The 18,098-nt window shown below is 46.9% G+C and overlaps 1 protein-coding gene across 3 annotated transcripts in view; it reads left to right on the forward strand.

Annotated features, from left to right (window-relative positions):
- Positions 1 to 5,696, forward strand: part of ECHDC1 (ethylmalonyl-CoA decarboxylase 1) — a 101,530-nt gene extending 95,834 nt beyond the window's left edge. For all 3 annotated transcript variants that reach the window (XM_074988777.1, XM_074988780.1, XM_074988778.1), the window contains one exon: positions 4,529 to 5,696. In XM_074988777.1, the coding sequence (XP_074844878.1) occupies positions 4,529 to 4,934 (406 nt within the window). In that variant the 3' untranslated portion in view covers positions 4,935 to 5,696. The remainder of the gene's footprint in view (positions 1 to 4,528) is intronic.
- Positions 5,697 to 18,098: the final 12,402 nt, after the last annotated feature.

Here is an 18,098-nt window from a genome sequence, read left to right on the forward strand (position 1 = left end):
CTCACATGTTCAAAGAAATGTGGCCACATCATTCCCAAATATGATCAACATCTTCTACCTAATCCTCATTGTTAAATTATGAACTTTTTTGTGGCTGCCTTATCATGGACTTGGTCTCTGTCTGCCCTCCTCAGAAAATTGGGTATCTTTTGTTATGTATGGCTTTTGAAGCCCAGCTCTTTGTTTGGAAATTTTGGGCCTGATTCTTATTAATCTGCACATTTCATATTATGGGCTGACTTGGGGGGGTTCAGGGAAGAAAACAAGTATTTCAAGTGAATTATTTTAAGTTCAAACTTGAAACGTTGTTTAGATCTTTAAACAAAAAGTATTATGATGGATTAATTCAATAACTGGAAATATTTCATGTAATTTGTGGGGCCATGGGAAAGTTAAGTTGTAACTTGAATATGATTTCTCATGTTGGCATTCAGTTTAGTACTTTGACCTACATATTTAGAAGTGCCAAAATCCTTCTGTGCTTGGGACTGTCAGGTGGAACTTTTTTTGTTTTGTTTTGTTTTGGATATCATTTTAACTTATTTAACTCTTAATAACAGATGCTATTATTGTAATCACTAAAAGGATTTAGGAGGATTATACAGTCCTGCTTATTAAAATAGTAACTGAGACCTATCCCTTTCTTTAAAGACTCTGAAGTAGAGATTCTAGATTTCAGCTCCTTGCCTTTGTGAGCTGTATATTGCAAGCAGGAGAGAGCCTGATTTTGTGGAATCTTTTGTTCATTGACCCAAAATAGGGATTGTAGAACTGCCTGCAGTGCTTGCTGTCAATAATATCTCTGGGGAGGTAAGTTTATGGAAGGCTTTTAAAAATTTCTCTCTTTGTACATTAAACTTTAGGCATTGTTTGCTTTTAAATAGTTTACCATTGTCATTTTCTGTCAAATTAATATTTGTAACCAGAAGATTTTCAAGAAGATCAAAGTAGGTTTGTGTTTTTTTAAACCATGTAACAGAAAGTTTTTGTATATCAGTATTACAATATTTTCACAGTAGAATTCTCATTTTATGTTGCAAGTAAAAAAGAATTGTTTTTCTGCCTTCATCCCGAGGGGTGAAGCAGCAGTTGTTATAATACATAATTTCCTTATTCCTTCTCTGCACTGAACAGAAACACAAAGGGTTCACCATAAAACAGAAGAGATAGGGGGTTTATTTGTCTGGCTGGGCATCTGTGGGAAAGAGCGGGGAAGTCCTGGCTGTCACATAGCCATAGTATTGTTATCATTTGATAACCTGATAAATGTTAATCATTGGGAGAGGTTAATTGGTTCATAATTTGAATGTATTGTCAGGGATTTTGTATTTCTTTTAGGAGCTCATCTAATTATTCAGTTAAAACTGAAAAGTGGGTGAGATTGTGACTCTCTTTTTTTAAGCTGACTCTCATGCAGCTGTCTGTTGTGGAAAGGTTCAATCTTGATAGATTGAGTGTGGGGGTTATATGGTGAAATTTCGGCAAAATCTGTGGATGTTTAGATAATCTCTTTAGAGCATACCGGGATAATAAGTTAATAGTGACGGGTAAGGAGCCTGAAAGAACACTGCAACATGCAGGTGTAGAAGAAATAATTAGTCCCAATTTGCTATTTAAAGGAAGCTCTTTTATCCTGGGGGACTGAATTCTAACTGCATCTCGACCTCTGTCATTAAAATCAAAGTGAAGCTTGCAAGCTGCTGATCAAATGCTTTGCTGACTAGATGAGTTATTTTAATGTATACTGTATATTTCTCCTCTATAACAAATTTCCCACTGCACACTGCTGCTTGAAAATTGATCAGAGACTCCAAACATCAATGGATTATAAATTTCTTGTCTTGAGGTAAAACCTCATATAAAACATTCTAGGTAATGTCATAACAGAGGGGATTTTAACTGTTTTTGTAAGTAAATGGTCCCACTAATCTGAATATAGCATTCCCTGGGCCAGCTGTGTGACAGGATCTGCATTACCCAGCCAGACCAGCATTCTAATGGCAGAGTATCTTGCTGTCCTGCAGGGGAATTAGATTTAGTTCATAGCTGGATTATTCCCATCTTGGATTGGCAGGGGTTGAGAATGTGCCACAAAAAATACCCAACCTATGGCAAAAAAAAAAACAACCCACTTTGCACAACATCTGAATAATCCTAGCCCATTTGCCCATAATGGGTAGCAGATAGAGCTCTCTTTAGCGAATGCCATTGCTGTAGAGTCAAGAGCTGACCTTGTATGCACATTTTCAACTTTCTCCCTTTTCTCTCCTGTATGTATCACATATGTCCCTGCAGCAAGGAAGATCAGTTAACTCCAGTAAGGGTATGTCCTTGTAGGGAAGCTATTATGAAATAGACATTCCACAGCAGCTTTTCATGTGGCCACTCTTATTCCTCATCATTAAGCACTTTTTCGTATTATTCCATTTTGGAAGAACCTTAGTGTTTATCACATGCTGTCAGGCTATCTCAGCTGTTTCCTAGACCCCGAAAAATGGAATGTCCTCAAATTTTGATGACTCCGTTTCAAGTGAAAGCACCTTGGGACAATGGGATGATTGGAGCACAGGGAAATCAGGCCAATCAAGTTTTTCTACAGAGCTCAAATTTGGAAAGGAGAAAATCTCCAAACAAGAGGACAAAGCATTCATGCGTTAACACTAGTTCTTGACTGAGCATCAGATTCTGTGGCTTTTTACATTGCGTAGGGCAAGTATACACACTACTACACTACATTGGCACAGCTGATGCCACTGTCGCACTGCTGGTGAAAATGCATTGTGCCAGAAGGGGAGCATTCCCATCAATGTAATTCTCTGTCTTGGCAAGAAGCAGAAACTATGTTGATATGAGAGCACGTCTCCTGCCAACATAGCACCAGTGTGAACAGCACAAAAGTTGCATTGTATAGAGGTGGTAGAGTTTTTTTCATGCCTGAGAGAAACATAAATCAGATTGAAGTAAATGGCACTGTGGACATGCCCATACTTACTTTGGTGTAACTGTGTCACTTGGGGGTGTGAAAAATCTACACTCCTGAGTAATTTAGTAATGTCAACTTTAGCCTGCCAGGTGCTGGCTCTCACAGTGATGGAGTTACTAAAGTAATGCAAGAGCTGTCTCCTGTCAGCTTAAGGCATCAGCACCAGATGCCCTTCAGGAGCACCAGTTCACTTACATTGATATAAATTTGTAGGATGGAGCTGCCCTGAGATACTCAGCAGGGCTCACAAGTAAATGGGTGGCTTGGACAGGACAGAGGAAGAGGGGGGATACTTTTGTAGTAGAGAGTCTTTTTATCTGTGGGGACAGTTGAGCCGGAAGGAAAGTGGCAGCAGAGCATGTGGAGAAAGACGCCGTGATTCAGAGGAGAAGCTATCAGCAGCAATGAGGATCCTGCTCCTTAGAGTACCATGAACTAAGCTTGAAGAATAGTAAGGAAACTGAGGCAGGGAAATGTGTGCAGAAGTTTCACTGTTTTGTCTAGATTAGAACAGTGCTTGTGCCAGCTATGTTAAATATGGATTGCTGTTTAGAAGTCTTACCCAGCTTGTCTATTTGCTACAACTATCATGTGTCCCTATAACCCAGAGGGACCACAAGGTTGGAGCTATGGGAAAGGGTGAACTCAAGTTACTGGTAACAAGCAGTCCTGTGGCACCTTACAGACTAACAAATGTATTACATTATTAGCTTTTGTAGTAAAAACCCACTTCCTCAGATAGGTTTTACCCATGAAAATTCATGACTTAATACATGTGTTAGTCTATAAAGATTACTTGTTATTACTTGACACTACCGACTAACACCACTAGGCCTCTGAGTCAAGGTACTAGGTAATTTGGAGGAGGGGGCTCAGAGGGGCTCTGTGGCCTTGGGCAAGTGGGTCATGTAGGATAACAGTGAGCTTGGTACCAGGAAGTGTGCCATAAAAGACAAGAAAAGAGAGAGTCTGCATCCCAATCGGATCGTGGGATTTATAGGAGCACAGAGGCATAATATTGTGAGTATCCAGCAAAGAGTTTACCACATTGTGTGACAGCAACTGAAAGACATAGAGACTGATTCCCAACTTTCAGAGGTGCTGAGCACTCACAGCTCTGGCTCAAGTCAGTGCAAGCTCAAGTCCATGGTGTTTAGATAGGTTCCTGTCTGGCATTTGGAGATGACAGGTATAAGATGCTTAAGTGGCTGTACAATATATAGAATTAACATACTATCCTGTTGCACAATAAAACAATCACTCCTGTGACACCTTAAAGACTAATGGTTTTGTTTACTAGGTAATGAGCTTTTGTGGGCAAGACCCACAAAAGCTCATTACCTAATAAATAAAATTGTTAGTCTTTAAGGTACTGCAGGACTGCTTGTTTTTCATGAAGCTACAGACTAACACAGCTGTCTCTTTAAGACTATCCTGTTGCACTTTACTTTTGGGATAAAAAACAGTAAACCTTTGTCGCTTCTAATATGTCTTATATAAATCACATGGAGAGATTAACACTGAATATTTTTTTGTCACTGATAGGTTGATGACTCCAGGAAGCGAGATTAGATTTGTCCACAAACAAATGGGTTTAGTACCAGGCTGGGGAGGAGCTGCCAGACTAGTACAGATCGTGGGCAGTGGCCCTGCCCTGAAGCTGCTAAGTGGTGCTCTGAAAGTGGATCCCGAGAAAGCACTTCATCTCGGGCTGGCTGAGGAAACTTTGCTGTCTTCTGATGGAACCAGGCCATTAGAAGAAGCCCAAGCATGGCTACATCAATATACAAAGGGTCCAGCTGAAGTGATTCAGGCTGTGAAAAAGGTGATTGCAGCTGGAAGAGAACTACAACTTGAAGCTGCCTTACGGGCAGAAAAGGACATTTTTGGAACAGTTTGGGGTGGACCTGCCAATTTACAGGCCTTGGCTCAAAGAACAAAACACAAATGATTGACTGTCAATGGATAAGAAAAATGCTCATGATCTTTTGCAAACAAAGCCTCTGTTAAAGCAGGTGCTCATTTAAAGTATTTAAGAATTTGCTGAGTTTATTTGGCACCAGCATTCCTAGCTTGCAAATCATGGAACCATATTTGGTGTGTTACCAACAGAGAAATCCCCAGTGAGTCCTTTGCTCGTCTAATCGCAGGTAGAGGGGAGATTAGTGAAATTGAAGGTAAATACTGTGCTGGAAATTGAGCTGTGACCCTCTCAGAATGGGGTTGAAGACTATATTCTTGTTTTATTTTGAATTATTTGCTTGAGAAGGTGCTAGGTTGACTGCACCTAGAAATAAGGCCTGTTCATCAACCAAACAAGTGTCTACCAGGCAGGAGAATAGACTTCCCCACAACTTGTTGCCAATGTACCTCAATTCAGTTTTGGTGGGACCACTACGAAGGTGACTGGGTAGTTGGTTTTCCATCTTCAATCAGCTGTTGGCCCCTCTGTTGAGAATGCAAAGAAGGATGCTTTTTTTAGAGGTGAAGACTCTGTTAGCACATTGGAGGTGATGGGTTTTGGAGGTGAAGACTATGTTAGCACAAATCACTTCAAATAAGCCAGCAGTTGTTGCTCACTGTTGGCATTCTTTGAAACTCTACAGCATTTGCTTTTGCCTTGCTAGGAACTGTTTGTTACCTTGCCCCAGTACATAACTTTTTGTGATTAGTTTTTCATTAATTTTCCTACAGAAACACGTAATAAAAAAGTGTAAACTACTTACAGCTTGTATATATTACCACAGATTTCACATTTCTCATGATGGCCAATAGAATTACACAGTTACATAACTTTACAACCTGTCAAAGTTGCAACACCAGACAATACAAAATCAGACATTGTTGAACAGACATAACTTGTTAGTGTGGAGGTAAAATTAATTACTTAATAAAATGTACATAACTAGGAAAAGGAGGGAGGAGTGGAGAGGTGAGAAGTGTGGGGAAAACAGTGGAGACATCATGTAGAATGGAAGTGTTAGCATTATTTGAGCTATCTCCATATTCTTTATCTAAAGGTATCAAGAAATCAGGTACAATTTTTTTCAAATTCATATAATTGCTCTTCAAGCGATTCTTTCTTCCACTACTCAAACACATCAAAATACCTCTGCTCTAACCTGGGCATAAGCTTACTCCATTTTTAGAAAGCCATCTGTTTGTAATCATGACAGTCCTCAAGAACCAAAGTGTTGGAGGTAGAGTTCAACCCAGCATAGCAGGTACATAACCTAGGATAGGGATGGGCAGCTTACAGCCCACAGGCTTTGTCTGGCTTGCAACCTCTGCCTGGTGGGAAGCAGCTCTGTATGGTGCTGTTCCCTGTCAGCAAGTGCCTGTGTTAAGGCACCACCCTGTTGCTCCCTCTGGCCAGAAATTGCAAGCATGGAGCAGCGTGGAGATACCTGTGCTCCCTGGGAGCTGCGCCAGGTAGGCACCCAAATCCCCTGCCCAATCCCCACATCCCCCCTCCACTCCTGCACCCAATCTCCTGCCCAGACTTGCACCACCCACCCCACTTCTGCACCCTCCCTCCCACCCGGACCACACTCCCTCTGCCCCTGCCAACCTCCCTTCAGATCCTACACCTCCAGCCCACTGAACCCCTTATTTTGGCCCCACCACAGAGCTTATGTATCTCCACAAACTCTAGCCCTGGGCCCCCCAGAATAGTTAATCTGGCTCTAGGGATGAAGCCCTGAACCTCAGCACATCTCTTCCCCCTACCCTGGGGGGCTAGAGTATAAAAGGAGTGAGCTGTCTATTTTTTTTTCTGCTTCTGTGTTGGGGGTCACATCTGAGATGATTTATTTCCTTCTTAAATGGGGGCTAGATCAGTGGTTTTTTTCCTTCTGTTGGACATTGGCCCTTGTCCAAAAAAGGTTTCTTGCTCCTGACCGAGGATATAATTTTCAGCTGAAGTTTGGTTGCTGAAGTCAAGCATTAATTTCATTCTTGTGTCCACCTCTTTCCCTAGCTGCTTCACCGTTCCTCAGTCCCATAACTTGCACAAGGGTTCCTTTCTCTGTATTTAAAGGACCAACAACATCGGAAGAAAAGGACCACATCTTGCACAACTCTTCTGGCATCCAGTACATGTTGAATAGAATCTTTTGCTGTATCACATATTTGCAGCGATTTATGTTTTCAACGCTCTAGACTGTGCTTTTCCACTTTGGGGCCATTTTAAGGGCTGTGTTAAGCACCTTCTCGCTCTTTCACAAATAACCCTAGACCAGCTGAGTTCCTCTCCACTCATAAGTGGACATAGGCCTGGAGAGTTTATGAAGCATTTCCTCAATTTCCAGTAGCCCTGGGGCCTCTGACGATCTTAGGGTGTTTGGGCCAATCTCATACTTACTAAGTGATTTTGTTGTTAAGTACTTCCACTCTGGTGAGGGTGTCCATTTTATAGCGTTGCTTTAGTGATACAAAAGAGGCAAAGCCCCCATCCTTGAAAAACAGGGAAATGATGACCTGGCTCAGATGGCTCTTCCACATTGTATTTTATTCCCAATTTGCAAGTCTGGGTTACCCCCCAAATTGGTGCTTTTGCATGATGATGAGAATGAAATTGGTGCCTCTTGGCTAGGATAGCTCACTTTACACAACTGTACATGGTAACTTTGAAAATCTTTGTTCAGCAGCACACAACAGTCCTGCTTGGCTGATGTTGGTTTGTGTTTCCATCACTGATGTCTTTATTGGCAGTATCTGATTCTTGGCATCCAGGAGTTAAGGTGCAGTAATAGGTTAAAAAATAACAGTATTTTAAAAAGCCATTGCCTCACACAGCAGATGTCTGAGTGTCAGCCCGTTTTAGTTACAAAAGAAAGGGTTTTTATGCCTGTTAGCCCTGCAGACCCAAAGTGCTGGTATCACACAGGAATTTAGGCACTGCAGTGCTCAGTACTGCAGGACCTAATGTTAGGTGGCCTGCTGCCTAGTGGAACTCCAAGCCCCATGTGAGGTGTCCAGGCTCCCTCTGCATTGTACTTGGAGACTTAGCAGCCTAAGAAAGGAACTCTCAGAAGCCAGTACGATGAGCAGGGAGCTACCTAAGCTAGGTGAAAAGGTGCAGAGGGGTCAGCACAGATGCTGAAATCCCACTTCGTTTTAAGAGTGATGTGGCTACTGGTGTGAAATTATTCATGAGAGGCTGTTGGTACAAGTTGAACCTCTCTGGTTTGGCACCCTGGGGACCTGACCCATGCCAAACCAGGGAATTTGCTGGACTGTGGGAGGCTAATATTGTCTAGCAGTATTGTCAACACTTCTATTGCTTACTGGGCTCATAGATGGCATTTAGGGGTTAATTGTAGCTTAATGACAGCCGAGAGCATGGAGAGCCAGGACAGGTGGCTGGAAACAAACTTGTGGGACCACAGGAAACTTGGCCACACACATGCTTAAATAGTCTTCCAGCTACTAAAATCATGCTGGATTATGGATGTGCCAACTGAGAGTGTTCTGGAGTAGAGAGGTTGAACCTGTAGTTATATCCACAAAGTTCATTGTCTGTAAACCCTAAAGCCAGGACAGCCCCAGTGGTGTAGTCTCCGGTGTCATCCCATTCCCTTTTTTTTACCTATTAAGCTGATCTGGCTTCCTTGCAATGCTTAATCTACCTCGACAAGAGAGAGAGGTGTCCTTTGATCCAAATCTGGTTTGTCAACTCCGCCTTGCACGCAGATTTCAGTAGATACACACTGTTCTTTGAATGTCATCTGTACTTACCTCTGCAATGATTCGGAAGCTCAGTGTGAAATAAGCATTTATTTGAGGAAGTTTTATGGTCTGAGTTATATAGGAGATGAGACTTGTTCAGCATCGGTCAGGTCTCTAGGGTGCCGAACTAGAGAGGATGAACTTGTGGAAGGTAAGAAAGATACCATGTTATCTTTCACTAAGGAAGCAAACAGGACAGTGAAAGGAAGGGGGTTGCGTTCATGAAAGCTGGTTCCTACTCACGTTGGTTAGCAACGCTGCGGGTTTTCTTTAGGTGAGAAACTAAACAAGGATTTTGACCTGTTAAAGTTAGTTATACTCTAAGAGGTATGTTACGCATTTTGTTTTGTATGTAATAATTTCTGTCCCAGCCTGCTCTCCTTTTGCACTATCGCTTAGACCTTATTCTTCAATCATAAATTTATGAACATTGTCACTATACATACAGCTGAATGCTGTGTTGCAAAGGGCTTGTTCCTGAGTTACACTAGTCAAGCTATGTGTATACTGTTCTGTTACAGACAGCAAACATGGTAATTGCCCACTGTTTAAGAGCTAACTAGTTCAGGGGCGAGGAACATGTCAGAGGAACTCAAGGACAAGACCGCCTAGTGCAGGGTTGCCCAACCTATGTGTCGGGACCCAAACATGGGTCACAATTACATTTCCTAAGGGTCGCCAGCTGAGCTAGGCAGCTCCACAGGTGGCTCTTAAGAAGCCATTCACACTCTCAACTTTTTAATTGGATTAACAGCCATCAGGCAGTTAAGCCAATCAATAAAATTGTGAACCATTTCAGCTGCAGGGCAGAGAACTACATACCTGAGGAGCAGCGCCCAGCTCAGGTAAGGTGGGGGCCTGGGTCCAAGGTTGGGAGGGAGGGCAGAGCTGATCAGCTCCCAGGCTTCCAGCTTCTGCAGGAGATGGCGTCCCCCCAGCTGAGTTCCTGCCGCTGGCGCTGTGTCAAAGGTGTTTCCCCCGCAACTCGGCCAGGGTTCCTGCGGCTGGTGCTGCTTCCAGCTTTGGGGGGTCGGGGTGCTTCTAGCTGTGGGCATCCCTGTGCCTCCCCTAGCCCCTGAGTGACTCCTAGCCCCTGAGTGTGACTCCCTAGCCCTTTTCTTCACCTGAGTGTGACTTCTCTAGTCCCCTCCAGCCTGAATATCTCTCCTAGCTCCTGAGTGTGACTCCCCTGTCCCCCTCTAGCCTCTAGCCCCTGAGTGTGACTCCCCTAGCCCCCTGCAACCTCTGAGTGACTCCTAACCTCCTCTAAACCCCTCCAGCCCCTGAGTGACTCCCCTAGTCCCCTCTAGCTCCTGAGTGTGACTCCTCTAGCCCCTGGTTGTGGGGTTTAAGCTGGGGAGAGCAGTTTGGGGATGGGTGTCTTTCCACCATAACTCTAACTATAGTAAATGGAGTGTTAATCTATTTCCCCTTTTCTATGAAATAACTATTATGAATATATACACGTGAGGAGACACAATTTTATATTCTTTCCTCAGTTGCAAAATTAGCTAGTTACGGCACTACCCCCCATCTCTCCCAACCCGTGTTTTTGAATTGCCTTGGGTCACCCAGTCTTCCTGAATTGTCAAAATGGGTCCTCGTCTGGAAAAAGGTTGGGAACCGCTGGCCTAGTGCAAACCTGCTAGGCAGGTTTAAGATGGGCATAAACCCAAAAGAGTGCCTGAGTGGCTGGGAGTGACAGGGGCTGGCATCGAGCTACAGCAGACTCCCTCTTGCTGGCAGCAGTGGGTAACAAGAAAAGTCACAGTCCTGGGCACCCAGAGGAAGCATTAGACCTTGTTCAAATCCTGCCTTCAGGGAAGTACCCTGATCAGGAGCTGCAGGGCATTCTAATGGGAGGGAGGAGGAAATGCTGCTGCCCCATCTCCTGTGGAAGCTGTTACAAGTAGGGTAAGTAACAGTCGTTGCGAGAGAGGCCAGAGGAGAGAGAGAGCACTGCTCTAACCTTGTGGTTAGGGAGGTGGGAGACAGTCACTCTGCTCCGATGACCAACCATGTATCCAAAGTGGATCAGTATCATGAACGAGACTCGCCCTGAGCAGACTATGCCTGCTAACTCACTGGCAAGAGCACTCGTCTGTGGTGGATGCTGCCTATTGAAATTCTTTCTCACTATTATCCAGCTGGGAGTGGAGCTTAGAAACGACCTGAGTGACCTAAGGTGGTCATCAGCTCTTGGCTAGTAAGGTAGGAAAGTAATTTTTGTGGCTCATATTCTTACACACACATTGACCCCATTCATTGCCTATGTACTTAAATGCCAGGTGCCGTGCTCCCTGTAGTAATGCCTAGGTTGTTTTGTGACGCTGGGTCTTACGCATGGGAGGCTGTATTGCTCTGCTATATGAAAAGCGCCGACAGACACTTTCACTCTCAAAGCCATTACTCAGTTGTGACCTAACCCAGGACGGGCCTATCTTCCCGCCAAGACTCATGCACGAAGCCCCCCGCCCCAGGGACTCTTGGGCTATGGCTACACAACAGTTATTTCCAGACAACAGCCGCTATTTCGGAATGACTATGCTGTTGCCTGCACTACGCACGTGCTAGTTCAAAATAAATTCAAGACAGCGGGGGGGTTGTTTTGAAAACTAGTAAACATTGCAGGAGGAATAGCGCTAATTTCAAAATAGCTTTTATGAAATAAGTGCTGTTTAGATGGGGAATAAGGGGTAAATCAAAGAGGGCCTTCCAGCCCTCCCCAGGGCGCCCTGCTGACTGCTCTGGATGCTCTGGCCATGCACAGGCAAAACTCCATGGTTCTCCCCTCCTCCCCCTGGAGCCCTGAAAAGCAAACATCCTGCAGGAAAGGTTTGTGGGTTGGAGCAGGCCAATCACCCTGCTGTTTCTGTTTGCCAGCTACCTTGCCACCATGAGGGCTCCGACCAGCCCTCACCAGACCCCGGGAGCCTCCCCCAGCCCTCCAGGAACCAGCCTGGAAATGCAGGAAGCATGTCTCTTCATGGTTGGGTGTGGAGAGCCAGGAACTCATTGAGGTCTGAGGAAAGGAGGCCAACCTCCAGGTTCTCTGCACCCAGCACAGGAATGCAGTCATCTATGGCCACAAGGCCGGGGTGGATAAAGGTCAAAGAGCTTGGCCAGGGAGGGATGGTCCCTGTCAGGGGCAGTGCCCAGCAGCTGCCCCTACTGTGTTGACTTGGACCTTGTCCTGGGAGGTAGGGCAGTCCCATCCCCACCCCTTCTGGTCAACTCTGGGTTGGAGTGGCAGTGATGAGGGCGATGAGGCAGAGGTTTGGGACCTGGACGTGGCCAGTCTGTCACAATTGGACACACAGGGGACCTGAGGCCACCCGGAAGAGCCATTGCAAGCATCGTCCAACATGGGTGAGGAACCATCAGGTGTGTGCCATCACTGTCCCCCGCATTGGGGGTGGGGGGTGAGCGGAGGGGTTGGCTGGGCGGGCGGGCTACGTGCTCCACACCTGGCCTTTGCTGGCCATGGAGCATGTGGTAACTAGTGCATGTGGGACCATGTGCCATGCTGCTCCTGGGCATGTGGCCCCACGGAGGTGGGGGCGGGAGGAGGTGTCATAACAGACCCCTGGTCCATGGGGCTTGGAGTAGCTTGGCAGGCCTGCCAAGCTTCCAACCCCAGTGTGGGACACCCTCCCTCCACAAGCCACCATGGGATGGGGGCAGGGGACATCAGGACACACACCAAACAGTCTCTCACATGGCACATGGGCATGTCTACAGTCCTGTGTCAGCCCTCACTCTCAGGGACATCAGGGGCCACCATCCAGAGCGCACATGTCCTGGCTCCAAGCACATCAGCTGCGACACAGCCAAGAACCATCACTCCCAGCTCACAGAGGGCGGGGTGGGAATTGCGCACTGCATCCCCGGGGATAAATGGCAGTGTCCTCAATCCAGAGCTGGACCATCTGTGAGTGACGAGCATGCCACGTCCCCCACCACAGCCTCCCGGACCTGGGGATACCGCCAGCACACGTGGCCAATGGCACATCTCTTGCAGCAGCACCTGGCGACACTCCAGGCCATGCACCTGACCACGGTCAGCTGAGTCCAAGAAGACCTGAGACTTCGGTGGGAGAGCTGGCAAGTACAGCTGGACCAGCTGCTCTGTGGTCAGTGACACACATGAGATGATGCAGGACATGCAGCACCAGACTGCTCCAGCCCCACTCCCATACCCACTGCCACTCCTGTTCTCATCCCATCTCCTCCTCCACACCTCCCCCACTCCAGAAACACCAAGGCCACTGCAACTGTGGAGATGTGAACTGGGAGGGCCAGTGCCCAGCACAGCCTGAGCCTCCCTGCCCCTTGCCTCCCTGCTGCAGCTTTCCCTACCCCCCAGTCTGGTTTCTTCCCCAGTTTTCTCAGCTTCCCTCCACCACTTGTAAATAATAAAGTATTTTGCCACAATGTGTCTTTATTGAGTTGTCGAGAAGGGGAAGCTATCCCTGAGGGTCCCCCAGATGTGCATGGTCCCTGATGGGCCTGCCGGATGGTAGTCATGCACAGCTGCTCGTCAGCCCTGCCTAGGTGCTCAGCCTCCCCCCAACCCCCATTGGCAGGAAGGCCTCCCACTGCCTCTCTCACACATTGTGCAGGACACAGCATGTGCACACCACATAAGGGATGTGGTGCTCCCTGACGTCCAGGCAGGTGAGGAGGTATCGGAAAAGACCCTTCAGGCAACCAAAGGCACCCTCAACCACCATGCAGGCGCTGGCCAGCCTGGCAGTGAAGGCCTGCTGGGAGGGGTCAAGGTTGCCAGTGTAGGCCTTCCTGTTAATGTAGGCTGATGCCTGGTGTTCTAGGGCATGGATAGGGATGTGTGTTCCATCAACAGCCCCTCCACAGCTGGGGAAGCCCAGGGTGCCAAATCCCCTAATGAAAGCCTCTGACCCTGTGCAGCAGGATACTGTTGAGGGCCCTGACCACCTGCAATGGGGCCAGATGAAGCAGGAATCAGAGGGATGCCAGGGCACCTACTAGTCCCCCCTCCCCAAGTCCCTGCCACTTATTGGGAGTGACCCCCCCACAGCACTTAGGGCCACTCCTGGCTGGGCTTTGCAGGAATGGGACAGAGGGAACCCTCCTGGGAAGGGGGCTAGAACCATCTCTGCCCCCCCCACTTCTCCTGGGTTGCCCATCCTGTCTTCCCATCCCTAGTCTGAGCCAGTGGCTTGAGACCCCCATACCTCCATGAGCAGGATCCTGAAGGTTGATTACCCTATGCCAAACTGGTTGCCCATGGAGTGGTAGCTCTCTGGCGTGCTGAGTTTCCAGAGGGTGATGCTTCTGCGGAAGAGGGGGGTGGGCCTTAGGCGCATGTCCTGTTGCTACAGGGCAGAGGTGAGCCACTTGCACAGTTCCAGGAACGTGGCCTTCTTCATCCTTAAATTCTGGAGCCATTGCTGGTATCCCCAGTGCTCCAGAACAGTGTGGTCCCACCAGGCTGTGCTGGTGTCCAGATGCCATGGGGCACGGACACAGGTCTCTGGCAGGCAGCCCCCAGCTGCAGAATCTGCTCCTCCAGGGACAAGAGTAGGGTTTACCACATGGGCATGGGATAGGGTTCCAGCAGCTCTATGGCAGCAGTTTGCAGAAAGTGCTGTATGGCCCATGCAGCACGAGCAGCAGGAAGTAGAGATTGTCCAGGTGCAGCTCTGGCTTCATGGCGGGGAGTGCTGTAGCATCCTGTAGCAGAGCAGTTGGTGGCAATGTTCTGCTACCCTTGGATAGGTAGGTATGCAGGCACTGGGACCTGAGGAATGGCTATATGGAGGAGGCAGGGGGTCCCTTTAAGCATGAGCCTCAGCTGCCCTCAGGCAACAGCCACAGGAAGCAGCTACAGCCCTAGTGCCCTGCCTGAACTGCTTCCAGGTGGCCCTAATTCTAGATTAGCATGCTAACTGCGGGGCAGAATATTTTGAAATAGCTGAATGCTATTTCAAAACATTTTCCTGTGTGGATGCGCCACCCCCTCACCCCTGCTATATAAACCCTGGTTTCTAATTGTCTACTCAAACTCTGAAGAAGTGGGTGTTACCTACAAAAGCTCATTACCTAATAAATTTGTTCATCTTTAAGGTGCTACAGGACTGCTTGCTTTTGTGAAGCTACAGACTAATATGGCTACCCCCTGAGCCTCACCAACAAAATACTGCCTACGGGTGGGTCTAAACCTGAGAGAGTTATGAAACTGTAACCACAGGGAGGACCCCAGTTGTGAGCTCTGAAGGCCTGACACCTACCAGAGCCTGAGACTGGAATTAGGGGGAAGGGGCTAGGGCCTCAGTTAAGCTTTTTAGAATGCATGTGGATTCTTCCATGGTTTTTAATAGATTTCTGGAATGCTTTAACCTTAAGAATAAATGTGCTTGCTTATAAAGAACCATGTGGTAACTTACAACTGGGCCTCCTGGTGTTCATAGCTTCCAGCAAGCTAGCAACATGCAACTGTTGGGCCCATTAGGCTGTGTGGCCTGCTGGGATTATTGCAATGTAAGGTGAGAGCTGTGCAGCCTGGAAAATTCCTGGTCAGAAGGGAGAGAAACACAGCTCTCTGCCCAAGGGAAGTAATGGCTGAGAACTCGAAAACTGATAGTGAGCACCCTACCAAGGGACCATTGACAGGAAATACAGGTACAGTTGTCCCTGACTTGTAACAGACACCATCTTAGATGTCACCAGTCTTTCCCAAGGTTCCCTTCTCATTTATTCTACCATACAAAATTTAAGGGCAGCAATTGCTACACGTAAGTTTGACAGTCAAACCTCTCTACTCCAGAACTCTTACCCAGCAAACTCCATAATCTGGCATGATTTTAGTTTGCCAGATGACCGCTTATGTGTGTGGCCAAATTTCTCATGGTACCATAAAGTTTGTTTACAGCTACCAGTCCTGGCTCTCAGCATTCTGTGCTGTTATTTAGCTGTAATTTAACCCTAACTGTCTTTTAAGAGGTCTGTAAGCAGTGGAAGTGTTGGTAATGTGCTAGAAAATATCGACCTCCTGTCATCCAGCAAATCTAGTGGCCAACATCGGTCAGGTCCTGAGGGTGCTAGATGAGAGAAGTTCAACCTGTAGTCCTTTATATTAGTGTTTATGCTTCTTTCCTTACAAGATGAAAATCTCTTTATTTGGGCAACTAGATACAAGAGTAATCCATTATGAAAGAAGCTTAGCTAAAATTGGCACGAAAAATAGCTTTTTCCAGAAATTATGTCTATTGTGGTAGCTGGGAAACAACTCCCTCAACTGCAGCAGAAGAAACACTGAGTCTGAACCATAGAGGACTTCTTAGGAAGAATAAGAATACAGAAACAGGAGTCTCAGGCTAAAAATCAGGGATCCAGAAAGGGGGCAGAGCAGAGTACACTCTAGACAGTGCACATTGCTCCTCTTAGGTGTTTAAGGAGTCATCGGACACTGCCCAGAGGCACTCTGCCTAGACGCATGATTTGACAGGTGATTAGAATCGGGAATGGGGAGGGGAGGAAATGGATCACAGCAAAGCCAACCAAAAAAGAGGGAAAGAAACTTAAGAAACTTTCCTATTGTCTCTCTCCTCTGGTAGAGGAACTCCAGAGACCATAACCCCAACAGGATATAAACTGAAGGACCACATTTTGTACCACGTAGTTCTTCCACCAAATAAGTCTATCTTCCCCAGTCCATTCTGCCTAAAGTGTGCTCTTTGCAAGTTTCTTCCTGTTCTCAGTCTCTGGAAATCATTCACCAGGGTGCCCAGATAGTCATTTTAATCACATCCATCAATTTTTGGTATGGAGAAGAATGGAAGGCAAATTGGCTTTAGTTGAGGTTAAATTCTCCTTCGTCTCATGTTCAAACCTCAATTTCCTAAACAAAAGCCAGACAATACAATAGCAACCTGCATGGTCTTTAAATTTCATTTGCTCGCAAATATACATTTCAGTTTTGGCACACAGAAGAACAGGGGGATTGGAATGTAGATTTCCTTCTTACAGAACAATTCAAACTTAGAATGAACTCCATCTTATTCTCTAGAATTTCAGTTCTTTGAAGGTAAACAGTACTATCAAAAGGATCTTAAGTGTTACATCCAATTTTTATACAATTCAGGTACAGGTTGAACCTCTTTAATCTGAAACTCTCCTGTCTGGCAACATCAGTAATTCAGCATGATTTTAGTTAGCCAAATGACCATTCATCATGGAGCTGGCCAAGTTTCCTGTGTTCCCATAAAGTTTGTTTACAGCCACCAGTGCTGGCTCTCAGTGTTCTGTGCTGTTATTTACCCCTAAATGTCATTAAGAGCCCAGGAAGCAGTGGAAGTGTTGGCAATGCTGCCAGACAATACTGACCTCTCATGGTCCAGCAAATTCTCTCAGTCGGCCCCAGTCAAGTCCCAAGGGTGCTGGATTAAAGAGGTTCAACCTATACTGTAATTCTATTTTAACTGTATCTGAAATTTACAATTACATAAATTAAGCAGCTCAGGGCTTCTCTATAATACAAATAGTTATGCAATTTCAGCTACATGAACAGTGTAGCTGAAGTCCACATACTTAGATCTCCTTTAGCAGTGTCCTTGCACTCGTGTGTTGACAGGAGACGCTTGTCAATTCTCCTTGCACTTCTCAGTGGAGTACCAAATGGGAGAGCAATTGGCTATCGGTGTATTGTACATGTAGCCAGTTCAGGGCTCCCAGAAGGGCTCTTCCCCTTCCGGGTCAGTGGGTGGCTGTCCCACCACACTGCCACAAATGTCCAACAACCCCCAAGTCACTCGTTCTGGGGAGTGGGGTTCCAACCTTGCCTCAGGTGGGTGAGAGGCAACAGTTCAAAAGCCTTCTGCCTTACTTTAGGCAGGGGCGGGGGAACATTAGCTCATTAAGGCCTAGCCTGAGGTCTGGGCAACAGGAGGCCCACAGTTTTAAAAAGGCCTCTGGCTGTAGCTCAGGGCAGGGCAGGAAACCCACCAGTCTCCAACGTCCATGCCCTGGTGCAAGGCAGGGCAGCCACAATCTTAGGTTCCCCCTGACCCCGGCCTCACCCCAGCCCTAGCTCAGGGTGGGTTGGCACACATCAAAAGGAGCCCAGGCCCTGGAGCAAGGTGGGGCAAGCCCAAGCCCTAACTCAGGGCATGGCAACAAACAATAGTTCAAGCAGCCCAGGCCAGACAGAACACCCAGTTCACAGTTGCCCCCAGGCACAGACACTTTGCCTGGGCTGGACAATGACCAGGCAGACTGACACCTGGCAAGTGGGTGACCGGGGCCCACCCACTCCACCGCACCCCAGCCCAGGGACCCTGGTTGCAGCAGTAGCGCCTGCTGCATGGGTCAGTGGGGAATCCAGACTGCAACATGCTGTCCAAGG

Source organism: Carettochelys insculpta, chromosome 3, assembly GCF_033958435.1.
Source record: "Carettochelys insculpta isolate YL-2023 chromosome 3, ASM3395843v1, whole genome shotgun sequence".
Taxonomy (NCBI): Eukaryota; Metazoa; Chordata; order Testudines; family Carettochelyidae; genus Carettochelys; species Carettochelys insculpta.